This window comes from Cucumis sativus, chromosome 5 (assembly GCF_000004075.3).
Source record: "Cucumis sativus cultivar 9930 chromosome 5, Cucumber_9930_V3, whole genome shotgun sequence".
Taxonomy (NCBI): domain Eukaryota; kingdom Viridiplantae; phylum Streptophyta; class Magnoliopsida; order Cucurbitales; family Cucurbitaceae; genus Cucumis; species Cucumis sativus.
In genome coordinates this window covers 29230625-29253027 of record NC_026659.2, presented here as the reverse complement: position 1 = coordinate 29253027, position 22403 = coordinate 29230625, and the positions used below count along the sequence as shown (strand labels likewise).

At 33.7% G+C, this 22403-nt stretch overlaps 1 protein-coding gene across 5 annotated transcripts; it reads right to left on the bottom strand.

The window, feature by feature from the left end:
* Positions 1–4201: 4201 nt before the first annotated feature.
* On the bottom strand, positions 4202–18575 carry LOC101214074 (ubiquitin-conjugating enzyme E2 variant 1B). Of its 5 annotated transcripts, none has more exons than XR_004216815.1 (7): positions 18347–18575; positions 10160–10299; positions 9489–9614; positions 9289–9415; positions 8654–8717; positions 5638–5691; positions 4717–5051 (listed from the first exon to the last, which is right to left on the bottom strand). XR_004216815.1 is itself a non-coding variant. In XM_031885786.1 (6 exons), the coding sequence occupies exons 1-5, from the start codon at positions 18372–18374 to the stop codon at positions 8659–8661; spliced, it is 480 nt and encodes a 159-aa protein (XP_031741646.1). In that variant the 5' UTR covers positions 18375–18575; the 3' UTR covers positions 4202–4496; positions 8654–8658. The 5 variants fall into 5 exon arrangements, 3 of the variants coding, with proteins under 3 accessions (XP_031741646.1, XP_011655947.1, XP_011655949.1); XR_969654.2 differs by lacking the exons at positions 4717–5051; positions 5638–5691 and adding exons at positions 5765–7106; positions 7198–7279; XM_031885786.1 differs by lacking the exons at positions 4717–5051; positions 5638–5691 and adding an exon at positions 4202–4496.
* Positions 18576–22403: the final 3828 nt, after the last annotated feature.

Sequence of the window (22403 nt, the reverse complement as noted above, 5' to 3'; positions counted from 1 at the left end):
CGCCAACAAGACTAGCCAATTCGTTTCACATACGGCTGTGGATGCGTATGTAAGTTTATGAGAACCTTTTCTTGTATTTTCTACTTTTACTCGTTAGTTCATAACTTCTAACTTTTTGTGCAAAATCAAATGCTAAATGGTTTTTTAAAGCTTATTTGGTACACGATTGTTTCGATTTGACTATTTTTTTATACAATCGTTTAGATTTGGCTCCCGCTTCCAAATCTAAACGACGTTTTTTTTCAAGATCCTTTATATTTGGGAGATGATCTTGAACGACCAACCATTTGAAATAATATATATATATATATATATATATATATATATTTTTTTTTTTTTTGTACACGATCTTAAACCAAATAACAGTTTGAAAAAAAATGGTAGAACAAAAGAAAAAAGACGACAAAGAAAAAAAATGCGAGATGAAAGACGATTAAAAGGAAACACAAATCTGAAATATTTTAAATAATGGCTAGCTTAATGGCTTATTCATTTTGTTACATAGACTGTAAATATTTTAGCTATTTGTTATATTTATGAAAATTAACCAATATTTATAGTCTTTTAACTATTAATTAATTAAATTAAAAATCGATTTGCAATTTTTCCCAACCTAAAACGGTTTAGCTACTTTTCAAAATGAAATTAAAAAAAAAATGTTACAACAACAATAATATTTTTTCAAGTTTCATTTGGGTAAATAACGAGTTGTTTCAAAATAATTTTGATTTAATTAATTGGGGTGAGTGGGAATATAAAAAATTACTACAAATTAATTAAGGATATAACAAATCTTTAAAAGAATTGCAAGTATGATAAATTTTAATTAAATTTCAAGGTAAAAGACGAAAATACCCCCAAATACATTTTACTCATTGTCTTCCATTTTCCACTTTCTTCATTTTCTTCATATTCCGATTTTCTTTAAAGATTTTATTTTTCTCCACAATTTTCTCTCATTCTCCCCAATTTTCTCCATTTTTCATCTTCACCGTTTTCTCCATTCTCCATTTTCACCGTCTTTTTCTCCCTTCTCCATCTTCACCATCGTTTCTTCTCCATCTTCTTTGTGATTTTCTCCTATTTTAAGATCATTTTTTCTCTCCACGATTTTCTTTCATCTCACTTTGATCATTTTTTAGATGTGATTCTTCCTTAAAATTATACTTCATCCAATTTTTACAATTTGATTTAATTTTATCACTCTAGGTTGATTTTGTTCAATTAAATTGATTTTACTAGTATTTTTATATTTAAAAATGTGTGGGAATAGAGGTAGTATTACACTCATAACATTGATTAATCATAATTCTGAATCGTTGCAATATATATATATATATATATATATATATATATATATATATATATACAGTTTATCATCCTAGTGTTACACTCATAGCATTATAGAAGATAGAGTCTATCACTGATTGACTAATATTAGTGATAACCTAGGATACAAGTCTATTATTGATAGACTACTATCAGTGATGGACTAGGATACAGGTCTATCATTGATAGACTAATATCAGTGATGGACTAGGATACATATCTATTATTGATATACTACTATCAGTAATAACTTAGGATATTAGTGATGGTCTAGGATAGGGTTTAATATCAGTGATGATCTAGGATACGAGTTATCATTGATAGATTACTATTAGTGATGGACTAGGATACGAGTCTATCATTGATAGACTAGTATTAATGATGGACTAGAATACGAGTCTATCATTGATAGACTACTATCATGATAACTTAGGATATTAGTGTTGCACTAGGATACAGGTCTATCAATGATAAACTAACATCACTATGCTCATATTAACTAATCCAACTAATAGTCTAAATGATAACTTGTATTCATCAATATTTTTAGGAAAAAAAATCTCAATTTCTTTTAACCTAAAATTGTAGAAGTGATAGAAAAATTCTTAATATGCTCAATTTCTATGAATCCTCAAACTAGTGAAGTGATACAAGTGAAATTAAACACATTTTTAAATATAAAAATATTGGTAAAATCAATTGAATTGAACAAAATCAAGTGAAGAAATTAAATCAAATTTTAAAAATTGGATGAAGTAAAATTTTAGAGAAGAATCACATTTAAAAAAAATATCAAAGTGAGATGGAAAAAAATCGTGGAGAGAAGAAATGATCTTAAAACATAAGAAAATCACAAAGAAGATTGAGAAGAAACAATGGTAAAAATGGAGAATGGAGAAAACGACGGTGAATATGGAGAATGGAGAAAACGACGGTTAAGATGAAAAATGGAGAAAATCGTGGAGAATAAAAGAAAATTGTGGAGAAAAAGAAAATTGTGGAGATGTTTTTTAAAACAAGGGTAATTTTGGAATAGTTTAAAAAAGAATACAAAATTTGCTATATTTACAAATTGTTTAAGAAATTGCTATATACCAAAAAGGTTATTCATTATAAAATCTCTAATTAATTACTAATTATTAGATTATAAAATAAAAATCCAAATAGTTTATACAATTAATTTATTCCAAAATACATAACTTTTTCAAAATCATAAAAAATTGAATTTTATTGGCTTCCAAAATAGATTTGGTTAATTTTTATAAAGGTAACAAAAACACAAAAAAAATTTTACAATTTGTATAACAAAAAGCAAAAGCGTATAGAGTTGGTGCAATACTTTCATAACTTTCATATTTGTTTTTGGATATTGTAGACAATTCGTCACTTTTTCTTCTTTTTCTTTGTGATATATTCATTTTCTCTTCTTAGATCTCTCTTCTCCTTTTTCATATTTTCTTTCTATTTTCAAAACGATTTATTGTTCTGTTTAAATCTCTGATTTCATGTTCACAGTTTTTGACAAGATTCTTTGAAACTACTTCATCTTTCTCATATTCGAGAATATCAAGATCGTTTAAATATCATTTTGACATGATTTAAAACGGTCGCTTACCATTATCAACACGATCGTTTACCATGGTTAACACTATCGTTTAAATTTAAAGCCCATTTTTCATTGTTTAAAAAAAATTACATTATCGTGTTAATATGATTTAAATGATCACTTACCATAGTCAACACGATCGTTTAGCATGTACAACATGATGGTTTAGATTTGAAGCCATTTTCTCATCGTTTAAAAAGAACTACACAATCACTTATTATAATCCAAATGATCATAGATAATTTATTTAGACTATTGTACACGTTCATTTAGAAGAAGATTACTCACACGCGAGTGTGGTCGAATAATCACATATTGACTGAGGCATTTTTCATATTTTCTATTGTGGACATGTGGTCTTACATCGTTATAAAAAGAAATGAAGATATCTAACCTTATAAGAAACTAAAATTCGATTTAAGCATTTTATTATAAAAAACTGACCTAACAACATTAAAAATATCAAACGATTGAGATCATAAAAGAATGAATCAGAGTGAAGTTCTTGAAGAAACCCTTTCCATTATAAAGTAAGATTTGTTGGTAAAAAAAAAAAAAAGAAGTATAGTGTAATCCTTCGCTATAGGTTTTTTTTGTTACTCTTCATTTTTTCACAAATCCAAAAACATTGAGATCATAAATAACTTATAATGATGGTACAACAGTACAACATGTGTGTGCATCATTGCACAATTTAAACAAAATTGTGGGTTGCTCATGACTACTGACAATGGCGTTCGTAAAGTTGGAATGAAGGAAATCACATCTAACGTAAAGGTCTTCCCTTAACTCTACACCTCTATTCTCAAATAATTCTTCTTCAATCCAGTTTCGTTGTTGTTAAAGGGCAAATAAGTGGTGCTCTCTACCTCTACAAGAAGAAAAAGAAAACATGATTCAAAACTTGAAAAACCATAACAACATGAAACTTAAGTTCAAACCAAAAAACAAAGAGGTCATCATAGATGCTTATCGAAAATGATTGGAAAAAATTAACAAAATTTGTAAATCAATTTAAATAAGTATGCTTTCAAATATTACAAAAAGAACCATTTCTCAATTTCCATCCTCAGCAGTTTTGTCACTTTGAAAATGTTTATATATCAATTAAAAAGTGTGTAAGGGAGTGAGATGAAATATTAGAATAAGAAAAAGCAAAAATACATTAAAAGATGAAAAGAAAATTAGATAAATTAATTGGTATTTGTGAATAGAAATCTAAAATACAGAAAGATGTACAGAAGATATAACAAGGACATATACAAAAGTAGGAAAGATCTCAATGATGAACCACTTCCGAAAAGAAAAAGACCAATGTTGAGTCTTGTGTAAATCATGTCGATAAAGACCCTTCTCTAAGCCACACAATTTCCTTTGTCATATCAAATACAGCTTTCAAGATTTCATAGGGCTCTCAACCTTTGTTCACAAGTGGTTGAGATATTTGCTGGTTGGAATCACATCTATGCAAAGACCAAGTTAAACTATGATGGCGGCGGAATGCTAACAAAAATACTGAACTTGGTAGCAGGGAGTAGGTAGAACATTGTTGTTGTTGCTGCTGCTTGTGGAAGATCATGCAAAAGAGATAAGTTATGTGAGTGAAATGAGAAAGGAGAGGGTTTCTTTTCTTTTCCATTATCTTTTTTTCAGCAGAAAAACAAAACAAGTTTTGAGTAACCTAAACTATGGTACATAATTATTAAATAGCCTCAATCCAACAAATCAATGATAACGATAACTAGCAAAGAAACAAACCAATCACCAACCCTGAAACAAGCTTTTCATCACAATCTTGGGCCAAGCCACCCTTTCTCTAATTATTTTTAAGATGTCCTATACGGAGAAAAAAAAGCACGAAGTATATTCTTAAGTACATTATCATTTAATACCTTTTCACCTTAAACTTTGATATAGAATTTCATTTACACTGAGAATATCCATCAACTTCAGAATTTATCCATACATAAGACACATCATTTACTTTAGACAACCAAGCTCGCTTTTGAGAGCTTGCCAAATTCAAATTGCTATGTTAAGAACTATAAACGGAGTACAAGGCTTTGGCATACTGCAATCCGACGAGCACCGTGTATGCCTCAGTCATTGCCAAAATCTGCAGATATGGTGATCAAGAAAAAAAATTATTCACATGGAGGCTTGCTGCCTGATTGAAATATCAAACTCATAAACCAAAGATCGCATGGGCCTACTTAAAGAGAAATGAATGGTAGGGACTTATTAAATACACAATTGGAAATTCAACCACCAATTGAAATCTAACCAGAAACAGACTAGAGAATACAAAGATCCGTAGGAACAAGTACAAGGGCTAAATAGACATAGAGATGATGCCTATTGTTCGATGAAATAATTAATAAACAAAGCATACATAAGTAAAGAAGAAAGGAGGTTAGTTCCTTGTGTTCAGATTCAAGAACTTGTCCTTGTAGAATATATGATGATGCTATGCAACGTACAATGAAAATTCAAATTTGAAAATAGATTAGTTCTAATGAGTCAACACGTAAACAACAACGAGGTCAAGTTTCTCTTGAAAACAATATTATATGCGCTAGTTTCCTGGGTTTATCCAAGGATTTTCATGACGAACATTGACTATCCTAGTTTTCTTAGGGCATGACAGGGTAAATCCGTATGTAGGAAATTGATTGTTACTAAATAATGGACCCCACATCCACCTGTTATGGTATGAGACCGAGTACTCCTCCACTCATCCAAAGGGCCTTGGAAATCTACAGACAAACAAAACAGGACATCTTTCATAAACACTGTACTCATCAAGTTGGGAAAGGAGATAAAACATCATTCCAGAAAGAGGATAAGAGGATTGGTATTTTTTTTTAATAAAACGGAGATAGATAGATGTATGAAGAACAAAAGAAAGCTGGGTTGAGGGACAAGAAAAAAAACTAAACAAAAAGACCCCTTCAATTGTTAATAATCATGAAAAGGCTATAATTACAAAATAACTGTGTAATTTGTACACCACCAAGACACAAGAGCCTAAAAAGAATCGAAAGGACTAAACTTATCCTCAAACACCCCCTACTATTCCTTTCATTCCAAAGATGCCACAAAAGAGCACAGGTAGCACAACTCCACAAGATTGTTCCTTTCCCACGAAAGTTGCCACCATCCAAGCCATCCATCATCCAATTATCAATCCTCATGGGGAGACCAACAATCCAACCCTAAAGTATAAAAAATCCTACTTCACCCTTTGAAGTGAACTCGCAGTGTAAGAATAAATGGTCTAAGGTCTCGACCTCCTTCTGGCAAAAGAAGAAACATGGAAAGGGAAAGAAACCAATTACGAAACCTCATCTGGAGGCTGTCATGAGTGTTCAGGCTTCGGTCAGAAGGGACCAAAGGAAAAACTTCGTGTTTTTAGGAATTTTTGGTTTGCAAATAAGATTGGACATAGGGAGATTAAATTTTGGGGACCCTCTAGTCAACTTAAGGAACACTTGGTTGAAAACTGCCAGAAAGCCTCCAACCTACATCGTAAGCTATCCTTGGTTCTATTCACCACCCAATTGATCAGCAATTGAGCAAGGGCAATAATATAGCTGCCTTCTCAATCAAACAATCTTCTCCTCGTCCCTAAATCCCAAGCTTGACTTGAATTAACCCAACAATCCGCCACCAAAACATCCTTATAGCACACCATCAGCCACCACAAAGTAGGTAAAGGAAAAACGTTGATATTTTGTTTTAAAATACCATTCCATAATCTAAAGCTTCTTGTCTCTTGGCTCAATGCAATCTAAAGCTTCTTCGGTCTCTTGGCTCAATGCAATCTAAAGCTTCTTCTGTCTCTTGGCTCAATGCAATCTAAAGCTTCTTCTGTCTCTTGGCTCAATGCAATCTAAAGCTTCTTCTGTCTCTTGGCTCAATGGAGACCCATGCTCATCCACAACCATAAATAGCACTACTCGCCTTCCTCCAAAGGGCATTTTTGTTGTGGCAAACCCTCCAAAGCCGCCTCATCAAGAGAGCACTATTTTTCTGACTATTGGAGCCAATTATCAACCCTCCATAAATGTAGAGAGAGAGGTCAAACAAGATGGGTAAGCCGAATTACCAATTCCTCTGGTCCAAAATCACGAACAAGCTTCCCCAAGTGAGAAATATAACACTTCGAAGCCTTCAATAAGGAGAAGAAGTAGCACGGTAAGCTTTGAAGAACCGACCGAGCAAGAGTAGGCCTATCCCCATTAGAAAAGACCAAGCCTCACCATTTGTCAATTTTTGTTTTAAATTTCTCCTCAAGAGCAGTCCACACCTCCTTAGCCGCAAGCTTTCCACCCAAGGGGAAACCTAAATAGATGAAAGGTAATTTATCAGCTTTGCAACCCAACAAAAAGCACTAGAAACAACCACATCATCACTAATATTGATCCCAATAAGAGAAGTTTTGCAGGCGTTGAGGGAGAGGCCCGATCTGAGTAAGAAAAGATTGACAATAGACCACCAAGCCCTCAGATTCCCATTCATCTGATTTTGAAGGTGGTATGAATCCTCTTCAAGGAACTTAGCCGCCCCTATATGCCCTCTAGAAAAGAGGCATCTATAGGTGACTTTTGGAAGTCTAGTGAGAATTCCAGGCACCTCTTCTTCAGATACCATCTTAAAAAAGACGAGCTTCTGGTTTGGACCTCATTGTCTTTGCTATTACTATAACTTTGCTCTCCCCAGAAACCAGTGGTAACCAGTGCTCATTGATAGCTCTATAAACACATATGGAAAGGAATGCATCCAAAGAAGATTAAATTCTTCACATGGGGGCTTAATACAAGACATTATATAGAAGAAATCTCCCTTTGTTATCTATTTCTCCATCTTGCTGTCCTCTATGCATACAGAATATGGAAACAGAAATCCACATCTTCAGTGGTCGTACCTTTGCATATGTGATATGACTTTAAGAGCAATTATATCTTGAATACTTTTGGGTAGAATTTGACTCGCCCTGGTGACATCATCTCCCTTTCAAGGATGAGAAAACTGCCTGAATTTCATTCAAGCCTTCTTTGGAGTCTATTTTTCTCTTAGCTTTATCTTGGAGTAAGCTACAGCCTCTTCTTTCCAATTGCAGTTTATCTGCTGTTATTACACACTGGACTAGATTCCTCAAATTATTCATTATAGGATCTTTGGTACATTTCACCATATCAATAAGATGGTTTTTGTTTCCTATGGGTTAAATTACAAGTTTACTCCTTTGAACTTTCGGTTTCTATCTATTTGGTCTTTGCACTTCCAAAAGTGTGTAATAAATCTTTACACTTTCAATTTTGTTTCGAACAAATCCCTAAACTATAATTTTGTGCCTGATAGATCCTTTAACTATCCATATTTTATCTAATAGGTCCCTAACACATTTAATTTTTAACAAAGATTCATTGGTAATTGATGTACGGGATATAAAATTGAATTTTATGTTTTATAGAATCAATAGATACATGAATTTTACAAAAATATGTCGACTTGGTCAAAGACCTATTAGATACAAAATTGGAAATTTTAGGAACCTATTTGGACATGAATTGAAAGTTAAAGAATCTTCTAGGGACATTTTTTAATATATTTAAAATTAATTAAGAGTATTAACAATTACTAGTGCTGTTTTGATATTTATATTTAATTATTTAATTATTTAATTATTCAAAATTCATCATGTCATGCAATTACCTGAATCAAAGAATACAACACTTCAAGACTAGCCCCTTTTGTTCCGTCCTTCCCTCTTCATTTCCTGAAAATGATATTACACAGTCATCTCAAACTCCAAATCAAACACTAATGATGATTAAGGCCCCATTTTAAGGTAACCATTTCATTTTTAGTGTATCCAATTTTCCAATTGTGGGTTTCACCTTTCTAGAGAAGTACTTGAAATCCTAGTCAATTTCTAAAAACAATAACAAGTTTTTGAAAATTACTTTTTTCTACCTTTCAAAATTTGGCTTCATTTTTTAAAATAGTAACAACAGTCCTTAACATGTAATTTTAGATTTTGAGAATTTTTTCTTTTTAAGAAACCACGTTTTCATTAGGAGAAATGAAAGAATATACCAGAGCATATATAATAAAAAAGCCAACCAAAAACTTACAACAGAAGGAAAATTTTAGCAGCTAGCAAATATAGTACCACATAAATTTAACCGGAAAAGATAGTCCCAATAAGTCCTAATTCAAGCAACAAACAGTTTTGAATGGATGATATATCCTTTCAAAAAATGACTAAATTCATCATTGTAATCTTGTTACCGATACTTTTCTCTTAAGAACAATGAACAATTTTGATTGGAGATCTAAATAAGCACCTTCAGGAGGCTGAGCGAGCTTCCTATTATGTGATGACATCATTTCTTTCTTCAGTTGTGTCAATATGTCCTCCATTGTATATTCCCTTTGCCATTTGGCAAGCATGGGAAGAATGTTCTTTTCAACCTGGTAATATTACCAAGCACACATTATTTCCATTTACGAAATGACTATAAATACCTAGAGAAATAGTTCATACCACTCCAGTTTCAGGATTGACACAGGTCATGTTTATCCTACTTTGGAATCTAACAGCTGGAGGATTATCCGGGTAATCCTTTCCACAAAATAGCTTCAATTGGTAGATTCTCCCTTCATGAACAGTCTAAATAGACACAAAGTCAAACCATCAGCTTTCTTAAGAAACAATTAGCTAGAAGAAAACTGATAGGCAGTAAAGGTATAAAATTAGAATGAAAAACAATAAAAAGAATCATGCTATATTGCCAAGAACAGTTGCTTTGCAACAAGAAAGTTGAAGTCGAGAGAGAAAGAATCCTTGTAACTTACGGGTGATTGATAAGTTCGACATCCAAAGGCATTTATCGTTATTAAGTGTCACAAACAAGATCAATTACAAATTATGATGATTCAAAAACTCTGATAACTCATACTCATCAGATAAGCTCATTAGATCAATACCATTCTAAACAAATCAGTAGCACAACTAAAACCTTCACATTTTTTTGCTTATGTTTTTTCAAAAATATGACAACCTTCATAACAAATAACAAATGCAATTTAGGGGTAAATAAAATCCACTTTCACAGAGAACTCAATGACATCAACTTCAACCTTGAACTGAATACCCCCAAACTCATTCAAATAAGAAAAAGGTTCCAACACATAAGCTGAAAATTTGGAACTCACATTAGGTGGACCTATAATGGTCCCAGTCCAAGATTGCATTAAGAAATCATCTGGATCGTCCATGCCATAGCTGACAGTTCCATCCCCAATCCCTTTTTCACCTCTCTCAAGCTCTTCCAATAATCTAAAATTCCGAGGAACTGCAAACAAGCAGATGTGCATAGGTCAAGCAAAGGGATATGATTAGCAAGTTAAAACTATCATGCTTCAAAGATGCAACATAACTGGCTCTATGGGTTTCAAGATGTAACACACGTAATCAGATTAGGAGTGAGAGATAAAGAATATATATATATATTTTGAAAAGCAGTAAAAAGTATTTGAGAGAACAGTAGATAGATTTTACACGCACATGTACACAAAAAGTACAACTGTATCATAAACTGGTCAAGGAATCACGTTTAAGTCTATTAAAAAAACACAACATAAATATAGTCTCATTCCTCTCTAAAAGATTAGAACCAAGATATAATAAGGGCATGTTAATTAAATTAATCAAGATCTCAAGAGAAGCAAGTTGGCTGTCATGGAGGGCTGTGCTAAGAAGTAGGAAGACTTCAGTTTGGCTAACATGTCCATGTCAGACACAGGTCAGACACACAATAGTTGTGTTACACACTAGTAATACAAAGTCAATATTAATTCATCATTTGTTAGATAAACATTGAACACTTGTTAAGCATACTAAACAGACACATAATAATATAGGACAAGAATTATTAAATTTTCAGTGAAAATACAGCAATCTATTTTTAAGCATACTATAAAAAGGTTAACTTTGAATATCAATATCATATAGAATGATGAATATTTTTTAAATGTATATTTAAATAAATGGAAGTGTATGTGTTAAGACTTGAAGAAAATGAGTCTGACCACATCTATGTTATTTGTATCCATGCTTCTTAGATTGTGCTTGGCCACTAGCTTCTCTATTACTTGGGTACGTCTTAGGGACAGTTGGACAGATTGATTCTTTTACTGAGTTTCAAGGAATTTTAAAGAAACAAGCTAAACGTTAAAGGTAGGAATCCTTGCATTTTTGAAGTGTCTAGATTACCTTCCACAATGGGGATACTTTCAAGAGTTCCTCTTAATTCTCTCCCTCTTTCTCTCTCATTCCAGCTAAGGTTGCTAAGAGATTGAGAATAATAATAAGACTGAACAGGAGCGAGCTTGCTTGTTGGAGATGAAGGTTGCATCACAACTAACAAACTAAGAAGTGAGCACTAAAACTTAAACCTCTCTCTAATTTCTCTCAAAATGTGAGAAAATTTAAAAATGGGGGAGGTTATAGTAGACAGAAAATTGTTTGTAATCAGTGATTTTCCAAATAAAAGGAAAATAATCATCCATGAAAAGTATGGAAAAAGATCTATCAAGCTGGAATTGTATTGGGGTATTGTGGGGTTAGAGACTGCTTAGCCTCAGCTGAGAAGATCATTAATCCGAAGGGTTTTGGGCAAAGAAGAAGATTAGGTTCAGCAATTATCTTCTTCCAGACTTTAGAAGACAATAAAGGAAGTTTTGCTTAGAGTACTTCAAGGGATGGCATACGAGGATATTCATTCCCAAAGACGTAAGGTAGGGGATGGCGGTCGATAGCAGGCAAATCAACTGGGTTTCCAAAAGCAACTAAGCCTCTTTGTTTTTTTTTTTTTTTTTTTTTTATAAGAAACATGTATATTCATATAACAAAAGAGAACAACCTATAGGCAAGGGATAAGAGGCCCTCCCCCACAAGAAACTAAAAAATGATGGCCTCCCAATTGTTGAAAATCATAGAAAGGCTATAATTACTAATTACAAAAGTGGTGTAATTCGTACTCCACCAAGAAGCTGTGTGTTGCAACACAGTCCAAAAAGTAGCTAAGCCTCTTCAAAACTCAAAAAAGTTGACTTAAACCAAGAAGTTAAAACAAAGGAGAAGATGAAGAAGGTAGACTCTGACTCGGAAAAGAAGATTTTGCAAAATAAAGATCAATGGGAGAAAGAGGAAGAATTGTGTGAGTTTGCTTTTGAATGTGAAGTGGCTGTAATTATAAAGAAAGCAAATGTGGATGCAAATTGGGAATCTCTGAAGGAGATTTTCAAGAAAACTGAAGTTGCGACATTAAATATTTTGTGCAAATATGGCAGTGGGCTTATGTAAATCAGAAGGGGAACCAGAGAATTTGTTAAGACAGGGTTTATCTCTCAATATTCAGAATTTCACTTTCATTCTTGGGATTTTAGAATCATTGAAGAAGAGAAAAAACAATTCTTTCAATGGGAGATAGGTGTACAAATTACACAGCTATCTTGTAATTATAGCCAAAAAAAAAAACGTGAAGGTCATCATATTTTTTGAAAAAAAAGTAAGCAAAAAAATGTGAAGGTTTTAGTTGTCCAATCCTAAAGGTCTTCAAACTCCTCCATGGCTCCATCAAACATTGGTTTAAAGAATCGAGGATGAGCAGCTTCAGCCTCGATGGTAATTAAAAAATTGGAGGCCAAGAGAGCCAAAGATGGGAAAGGGGAGCTAGGTACCTTACAAAAGTAGGGTGTTGAAAAGAGGAAGAGGAAAAAGAGGGGCTGATAAACTAGCAAGGGAGTAAAAGAAACTGGATCGCTATGTAAGTTACAGAAGAAAGAAAGATTGAAAAGGGGAGGGGCTATTGACATCTAAATATTAAAATTCGCCTCTTGGGTTGGGCAAGTTAAAAAGAAACTTGTTAAGGAGATCCTTAGAAAAGAGGACCTGGATACTGTTATTCTTATGAAACTAAAAGGAGATATTTCTGTAGGAGTATTGGAAAAATGTGGAGGAATAGAAGGATGGAGTGGGAGATCCTGGAATTGATTGGGTCTCAAGGTGGAATTCTTATTCTATCAAATACTAGGACATGTTTGGCAAATGAAGTGGTTTGGGGGAATTTTTCTATCATTATCTCTTTTTTGGATAGTGAAGGTGAAGAACTTTGGGTTAACGAGGTTTATGGTCCTCTGAAGCCTCGAGAAGGGAGGCTTTCTGGGAGGAGTTGGGAGACCTTTATGCTTATTGCAGTTCACATTGGTGTGTGGCTGGAGATCTCAATGTGGTTCCATCTCCAAAGGAGAAGTCTGGGGAAGGATAACTAGCTTAATGAGGGGGTTCAACAAGTTTATCGAAGAAAGTGGGTTATTTGATCCTCCTCTGGTCGAGAGTAATTTCAACTAGACAAATAGCAGAAGAGCTACTGAGATTGATAGATTTCTTTTGTCAAAGTTTTGAATTGAAAGGTTTCGTTATCCCAGACAAACTAGAGGGCCTAGAATTATATCGGATCATTGGCCTAATATCCTGAACTCAAGACCAATTAGATGGGGCCCGCCCCTTTCATTTTGAAAATATGTGGCTGGACCATCCTAATTCTAAGGCTAATATTTCAAATTAGTGGAGCATGATGGTCCGAGGGAAATGGGAAGGTTATTGTCTAATGGGAAAGCTGAGGTAACCTTAAAGTCTGGAATAGAGAAGCTTTTAGATATATTCGCATGAGAAAGAAGGCAATTTAAGACAGAATTGAAGAAATTGACAGTCTCGAGTTGGATGGTCCTTAAGACAAAAGTCTAAGAATGGAGAGGGATGACTTGAAAAGGGATTTTGAAGAGTTGATCATAAAGAAAATTGTCAATTGGAGCCAAAAGACTAAAGTTAAATGGGCCAAGGAAGGGGACTGCAATACTAGTTTATTCCATAGAGTGGCTAGTTGTAGAAGGAATAAGAATTATATTGGATCTCTGTAACTTGAGAGCAGGGTGAGAACCAGCAATGATCGAGAGATTGAGGAGGAAATGCTTACAGTTTTCTCAAAGCTTTATAGTCCACTAGCTCAAGAGAAACCTTTCGTTGAAGGTACTGATTGGAACCCCATTGCTCTTAGGGAGGACGAGGAGCTTGTGGCTCCGTTCACACTGGAGGAAATTAGAAAGCCCATGTTTAGCAGTGATGGGAACAAATCCCCAGATTTGGATGGTTTTACTATGGCTTTCTTTAAGGACAATTGGAACATTGTTAAGGGAGATTTGGAGGGGGGGTCTAAAGTGTTTTTTTTAAAGACGTATTCTTAATCAGTCCATGGGGGAGACTTAAGTGTGTCTAATACCTAAGAAGGAAAATGCCAATTTAGTAAAGAAGTCTAGACTATTAGTCTCATCAATAGTGTTTATAAGATTTTGGCAAAAGTCCTGGCTAATCAATTAAGGAAAGTGATGTCTTCTACCATCTCTAAAGCTCAGGGAGCTTTTTTGGCAGGAAGGCATATCTTAGATCAGGTTCTTATAGCCAATGAGGCAATTGAAGACATCCGTTTGAAGAATAAGGAAGGAGTTATTCTCAAACTTGATTCTGAAAAGGCATATGGTCACGTTGACAGGGATTTTTTGGATAAGGTGATGATGAAGAAAGGCTTTGGCTGGCAATGGAGGATGTGGATGTGGGGTTGTGTTAGGAATGTTCAGTATTGTATCATGGTCAATGGAAGTTTTATCCTAGCAACTAGAGGTCTAAGGCAAGGAGATCCTCCATCCCCCTTCTTGTTCTTACTCGTTGACGTTCTAGGTAGGCTCATTAATAACTAATAAGGGTGTGGAAGGAAATATCATTGAGCCTCTCAGGATTGGTTCAAATGAAGTGGCTTTACTGCACCTTCAGTTTGCTGATGACAAAATTTTGTTTTGCTCAGGTAAAGGGGAGTCCTTTATGATCATTAATCATATGGTGGAGTCCTTGGAAGCCATGTCTGGTCTTAAAATTAATAGGATCAAGTGTTAAATTTCGGGGATAAATAGTGATCAAAGGAAGATTGATAGATGGGCGGAGATATTTGGATGTAAGGTTGGATTTTTTCCTTCTACCAACCTTGGGCTTCCTTCCTTTGGGAGGTAACCCAAGAGCTAAGTAGTTTTGGGATCCCATATCCAAGAAGATTAAAGAGGCTTGATAATTGGAAGAAAAGTTTCTTTTCCAAAGCGGGCAGGCAAGTTAACTTTGATCATATCAGTTCTTAGTGGTATCCCCGTCTATTATTTTTCTTTCTATTAAGCTCCCAATGCAGATTGTAAATGTTTAGAAAAATACACGAGGGACTTTCTTTGAGAAGGTGTGGATAAAAGGGCAATGAGGAAACCTGTCAGTATGGGGGTCTCAAGATTGGCAATCTAAGGACTTGGAGCAGAGTTTTATTGGCTAAGTGGCTTTGGCGCTTTACCCTTGAGCCTAAAGCGTGGTGGCACAACATTGTGGCGAGTAAGCATGGTAACCACCCTTTTGATTGGGTGGAGAAAGGAGTTAAAGGCGCACGCCGAAATCCTCGAAAAGATATATTGTTCGAGCTTCCTACCTTTTCTCATTTTGTGAGGAGTGTACTGGGAAACGGTAGGGTACACACTTTTAGGGAGGATCAACTGGTGGGGGATGGAGCTCTTTCTACCGTTTTTCCTCATTTGTATCACCTTTCTTCCTTAAAACTATCCAACCTTTGATTTTTTGGTTTGGTCGAAGAAGTCAATTTCTTTCTCCTTTGGCTTCTATCGTAATTTGTCCAATAGGGAAATGATGGAGGTTTTCTCTTTGCTCTCTTTATTGGAGGGGTACCCTTTTGGGGGGAGAGAGAGGATGTTCAAATTTGGAGTCCAAACCCTATGGAGGGGTTTGCTTGTAAATCCTTCTTCAAACTGTTATTAGATCTTTCCCCTTTTGGATCGTCTATGTTTGATATTATTTTGAGGATTAAAATACCTAAGAAAGTTAAGTTCTTTATTTGGCAAATGTTGCTCGGTCATGTGAACACTTTTGATAGGCTGAATCGGGGAAAAACTACACTTGTGTTTGATACACCTGGGTCCTTTTTGTTGCATTTTGCATCGAAAGGCAGAAGAAGACATGTATCATCTTTTTTGGGACTGTCAGTATACGAGGACGATGTGGAGTTCTTTCTTGCAAAAGTTTGGTATTAGTATTACTCGTCAAAGAGATATCTGAGCCATGGTCAACGAGTTTCTTTTCCATCCACCTTTTAGAGAGAAAGGTTGTTTTATGTAGCTTGTCGGGGTGTGATATTTGGGGGGAGAGAAATGATAGAGTTTTTAGAGAAAAGGAGTAGGACCCTTGGGAGGTCTGGTCTTTGATAAGACTTCATGTCTCTCTTTGGACTTCTATTTCGAAGCTTTTCTCTAATTATTCACCATCTCTCTTGGTTGGAATTCCTTCCTTAAGTGGGAGGTCTTTAAAGGATGTTTTGTTAGCCCTTGTAATATTTCTTCTTTAATCAGTGAAAGTTGTTTTCATCAAAAAAAAAAAAAAATTCGCCAAAGCAACCTTGCCAGCCATGGGTTACCCATGAGAGAGGACTTTCCGTTAGAAAAAAAAACGAAAATATGTGAGTTGAGGGAATGGCAACAAAGGAGAAAAAGAGAGGGAGGAGAGGATAGACAATGGGAAGAGGGGAAAATATATCATTTTAATTTTAGGAGAAATACGCTTTTGGTCCATGAGGTTTGCTTTTGAATTGGGCTGCATTGCATTTGGCAACATTTGGTCCCTACCGTTAACACTTTTGGTCCTATTAATTTTCTGTTATATAAGGCTGACTAGACAATGGCTTAAATATATTAATCTTATATTTTTAAGTTGTTGATGTGGCAAAATATGATATAATTTTAAAATATAAAGATAAAAAATAAAACAATAATTTTTTTCTTCTCTCTTCCTTCTCCTCACCTTTTTCTTTCTCGCTTGCCCTCCCACAACACACATCACACCTTATTTTTTCTCGCTTGCCCTCCTAAAACCCACATCATACCTCCTTCTCTCTCAATGTATTTCTCACACCCAGAAGGGTGAGTTCTAGCCGAATCCATCACCTAGATGTTCCGTGAGTATTATGTTAAACTTACACCAACTCAATCCAACTTTATTAGGCTTTCCTTTTCAAATCCAATCAACTTGCATGACTATTGATTACGTTAATTAAAAAACAACCCTACCACTACCAATTAACTAGGTTGACTTGGAACTTGAATTAATTTTCTGGACTATGTGGGAAAGACTGCAGATAATTATAAATCATTCTTTAGCAATATTGATTGGAAGGCCACTTCAACATTGAAAATAAGGTTTCCATGCATTCAGAATGCGAGTGAAACATAACGGCTGTGAAATCATGATTTTAAACAAGTTGAGATGACAAGGTACATCAACTTGTAAGAGAACTACATACTGAAACCAATATCGCGATGAAGTAAAACAAATCAGACAAATCATTCTCAAAGTAAGAAGTTCACTAAACATGAAAAACTACAAAAGGGCCAATCTTAAAACTTACAAGATGAAAAGTCTTGGATAAGCTTTCTACAAACAAGTCAACCAAACTAGAAGATGGCTTCATAGTTGGGCAAAGAAAAAGATTGAGATAGATAAGGAACGTACATTCACCCTACTTCTAAAAAATAGAACGACATTCATCCTCTCACAGATGATCCAATCAGTCCAAGGTCTAATCAAATCATATCCTGAAAAGGTTGTGATTTTAAAGACCTATTTAATTTGTCTCCTTTCGGACTAAGATTTACCCATCTGCATTAAATCCTATTTTTCTTTTTCAATGTGTATATATAATAGCATAATATATATACTGTATGAGAAACAGGAAAAAGATAATTAGTCAATTACAGCTTTTAATATTATAATTTTCCTACAACAAAGAAGGTTTCGTCTTCATGTAAGATCGAAATATCACATTTTTCTCAGAATTCTTCACCCACGAATCCAAATTTCCAAATTTGAATTTTATTGTTCTCAGCCATTATACAAACTAATTCGATCATCCACGACTTTGACAACAATGAATTTAACCAATTCGATCAAATAGTTCAAAGAAGTTCCTTTCTAATAACAACAATCAATCAATCAAAAGACCATCAAATAATCTAATCAAACACGTGACCAACAACAACAATAATTTGAATTCAAAGAAATCAGCCCCATCAATAACCAATCAACAAACAAACAATTCCAACAAAACCCAAAATTCGAAAAATCCCAACTAACCCAACAACTTCAGAAACACCGATCAAGTGAACAAATAAACAAAGATTGAGAAATCAAACAAAAACCCACAAAGGAAATGAAAGGATAGAAGAAAATTAGGGTTTTGAAGTACTCACCAACCACCCTGGATCCTTCGGAGCCCATGAAGCATAGAATACAAAGAGAGATTGCGAAAGTTTCCAGAGAAAGGAAGAAGCTAATGAGAAAAAAAAAAAGGATGAAAGGCAGAGTAAAAGTTGACAAAATGGTTGAGTGAGATATGAAGCCCAAGCGGCCGTAAGACTTAGTCCTACCTACACAATGACTGCTGCTTTCACCAGTTTCGCTGGCAGAAGAAAGACGCAGTCCCAACGTATTATCCTCCGTGGACCTCTCCATGGTTGTTTTCGTACACCTGCACTTCTGGACTCTAAACAAATAACGATGTGAACATCGATCCGAATTTAGTTTGTAACCCAACTCTCTTTGTGTGCGTGATAACCTTGATCCAAAAGTTATCACACTTGACTTATCATAACTCAATAATCGATAGATTTATCATAACTTTTATTTAATCACTTTTAACTCTCTGTCACTCTTATCTATTTAATTTTCCATTATTTTATTATTTATTAAAATTTTACTCTTTTTAATTAGTTTAATAATTTTGAAAAGATTATTGTTTTTAATCTATATTATTTACGAATTAATTTTAATTAAATATTAATTATGATTAGTTTAGGCATTTATTCTTTCTATTTAACTTTTTTTTCAATTTATTATTTCATGTTTTTTTTCTTCTATTATTCGTTTTTCACCCTTTTCAAATATTTTATTTTAAAACTAATCTTTCTATATCTAAATTATTTATGGTAAATTTAAGTTAAATAAATTTTTTAAAAAATAAATTTTTAAAATTATAAAAAAAATCAAAAGCGATGATTTAATATTAAATTAAATAATTTTTAAATCTTTAAATAACCTAAAAAGTGTACGATGAATATTTTAAAAAGTATTTAAACTTTAAATCTATAAGGACTTTCTTTAAAGAAAATCAACTTAACGGGGGATTTGATTTTTGATTTATTTGAATTAAATTTAGAATCTAAAATTTTTACCAAATTAAGCTCATTCTTTTCGAAAATGTACTTTTTTTTTCTATTTCTTCCTTATTTTTTTTTATCTTTCTATTAATTCATTATAATTTTTAATCATTTTTGTTGCTCCAGAGAACAACAATTTTCTTATTTAAAAAGAGAAAAAGAAAGCCAGAATGTTAAATAAGAAGAAAACTAAGAATGTTTTATCTTAATCACGTGATAAGATTTTTCAACGAGAACTTTTGGTTTTGTGCCTTAGAGTATTTTTTAAATCCTTCCACAGAGGAGGTAATTTATCAATAACAACTGCAACTTGAAATTGATTGTCCAGCGGCATACCTTCACTTATGATCTCATGTGTTATCTTCTAAATCTCATGCGATTGAGCCTCCACGGAGATCAGTCATTTGATAACACAAGTATTGACTTACCACATACTTCTTAGATCCAACTTTCTCAGTGTCATACTTTTTTTATATTGCATCCCAAACTTCTTCAGCAGTGGACATTATGCTGTAATAATCATATAGCTCATCAGTAAGACTATTAAGTATTAAATTCTTACATATAAAATTGGTATTTGTTCACGCAGTATGAGTTTTGACTTGCTCCTCAATAGATTGGACTCTGGAATTTTTGGCTCTTTAGAGATACATGCAGTAGCTGCCTTCTTCAAAGTAAGAAAAAAATAGCATCTTTTGTTTCCACCTCTTAAAAAATTGCTCCTTCAAAGCGAAAAGACAGTTGAGGTCAGAGGAACTCAAATCGCCTTGGAATGATCTAGTCATCGCAGCAGATCAATTCGTCTTAAAATGGGCAACCATTGACCAAATAGACCAATGGTTGACAACAACATACGGTATGCTTCTAATGATTTCTCCCATCCACAGCTGGCGGCGATCCACGAAGCCAGATATGCAAATAATTTCTCTCTAATGATTTCTCCTTTCCACGATCTTATGCTCCTACGTCGCCTAGCGAACAACTCCGACTCAACTTCTGCTCATGATTTCTCTTTCCCTCCATCCCTTACTTCGAATTTGGCTTCTAATTCGACGACAACAATTGCTCTCAATCCCTTTAACGTGTGAATTTTGTGGACTAAGGATGAATATCTTGTGTTACAAAAGTTATAAACCTGATAATTTCTTGTTCTTTTTGTTCTTTCCAAACCATAGAAGTAAGTTTATTGTTGTAGAAAATGGCAAAGCTTGTGATTGAAGACTATTTAATAATTCTGGTTTTGTTTAAAAAGAAAAAGAAAAGAGAAAGAGGTTTATCAATTGGTTTAAATGCTTAAAAAAAGAAGAAAAAAGAAAAGGGAAAGTGACCTGGAATTGTGGTGATCCGTGCATTGCTTGTAAAAAAGAAACTCACAATGTCAAGCATCTTTCATTCCATTTAGAAGAATTTCTCAAGAAGACAAGATTTTTCAAGGTAAAGCTTATTTTTTTATTGTAAATATATTGTAATAAATACAAGAGTCGAGATTTGAACCCGGAGCCTCTTGTCCACAGGTTCATATAGGTGTCAATTGAGTTAAGCTCATGTTGGCAAGATAAAGCTACATTCATAGCAAAATTTTTGTTCATTCAACACATCTCTGATTTTCTGTTGATTTTTATACAAAAAAAAAAAAAAATAGAAGTTGAGATTTATCAAGTTTGAAAGCTAATCCAATTTCTAACCAAAAGTTTATGAAGGATGTTTGAGCTGATTTTGACGAGAAACTGATGAAAATTAAAAGAGAAGTCAAACTACAGGTTCTGTTCGCGAATCTGAAAGGATTCTGGTTGTTTTAGTAGCTCTTAGTGTAGAAGTGGAATTAGGAGCTCTTGAAGAACATTTGAACTTAAAAATATTTTTGGAAATATGTGTAATTTTAGAAGAAAGCCGAAGGATTTCTGGAATTGTGATTTGGAGTAACTTTTATTTCAGGGTAAAGTTAGGTAAATATGTTGAGAATTAGGTCTTCAAGTAAGTTCTAGAAGACTTGAAAATGAAGAAGTTGATATAAAATATACTTAATTTGGTTATGAAATGAGTAAATTATGAATTGTTGAAGTTAGAGGAATTTAAGGCTTAGGTGGTGACTGTTTGAATATGTTCTTAAAGTTGGATTCGTGTATGACATCTTTTGTGTGTCATAGAATAACTATGAAACTTAAAATTTGAATGCTTAGTTATAGTTTGTTTTTGCAAGTTAATAAGTAGATCAAGTATACATATCAACGATCTAGCTAAGATAGTGAGTGACAAAAAATGAGTTTCAAAAATAGTTTTCTAAACTTGTTTTTTATAGAAACGGTAAACATGTGCAGTGGAAAAAAAAACAAACTTTACTCTAATTGCAAGTAAACAAATTTAGTAATCAATATGCATAATAACCCTAATATAAACAAAGATGGGGTTAATAGAAAAAACTTACCTATGAAGCTTTTCTACTCTTGTATTTTCTTCACGAATTTGAAGTTGGAACTACCACTAGAGTTGACCCGCTATTCTCTGGACTTAGAACCAGGTTGTGGGACTAACAAATGGTGGAGAAGAAAAAGGATAGAGATGATACTTTGTTTTTTTTTTTTTTTTTTTTGTAAAGGTATTGTAATAAGTGTAAGGGTGGAGATTTGAACTCGAAACATCTTGTCCACAGGTACATACAAATGCCAACTAATATAAGTTTATGTTGGCAAGATGGTACTTTTAGAAGAAACCTATGTTGGAATTTATGTCCTAAAACTCGTAGTTTGTAATCATATTCTATTCAATAAAATCGTTATTGATACTATAATCTTAAAGCCAATAAACTAAGGACCCGAGGCTATTATTGAATAAACTTGAACTTTATGTAGAGACATAAATGTGGATCAAGTTTGAGTATATAGCCTGAATAGTTTATAGTGTACGAATACAGTTGGGTACCTTATTCTAAGGACACTATGGATGCGGCTCGCTTTGTAGTTAGTACAAACGATATGATCCTAAATTGTTCATGTAGAGACATAAAAGTGGAGGCATCTTATGTAAAGAGTTTACAAAGACTGGAACCATAGAAATAGTCGCTTTTAGGTTATAACATCGTTGACTTTAATAA

Coding starts and splice junctions, on each gene's coding strand:
- LOC101214074 (XM_031885786.1), bottom strand. CDS start 18,374: ATGGGCTCCGAAGGATCCAGGGTGGTTG. Junction 9,615..10,159: donor CCATTATAGGTCCACCTAAT/GTGAGTTCCAAA, acceptor GTGTCTATTTAG/ACTGTTCATGAAGGGAGAAT. Junction 9,416..9,488: donor TCAATCCTGAAACTGGAGTG/GTATGAACTATT, acceptor TAATATTACCAG/GTTGAAAAGAACATTCTTCC.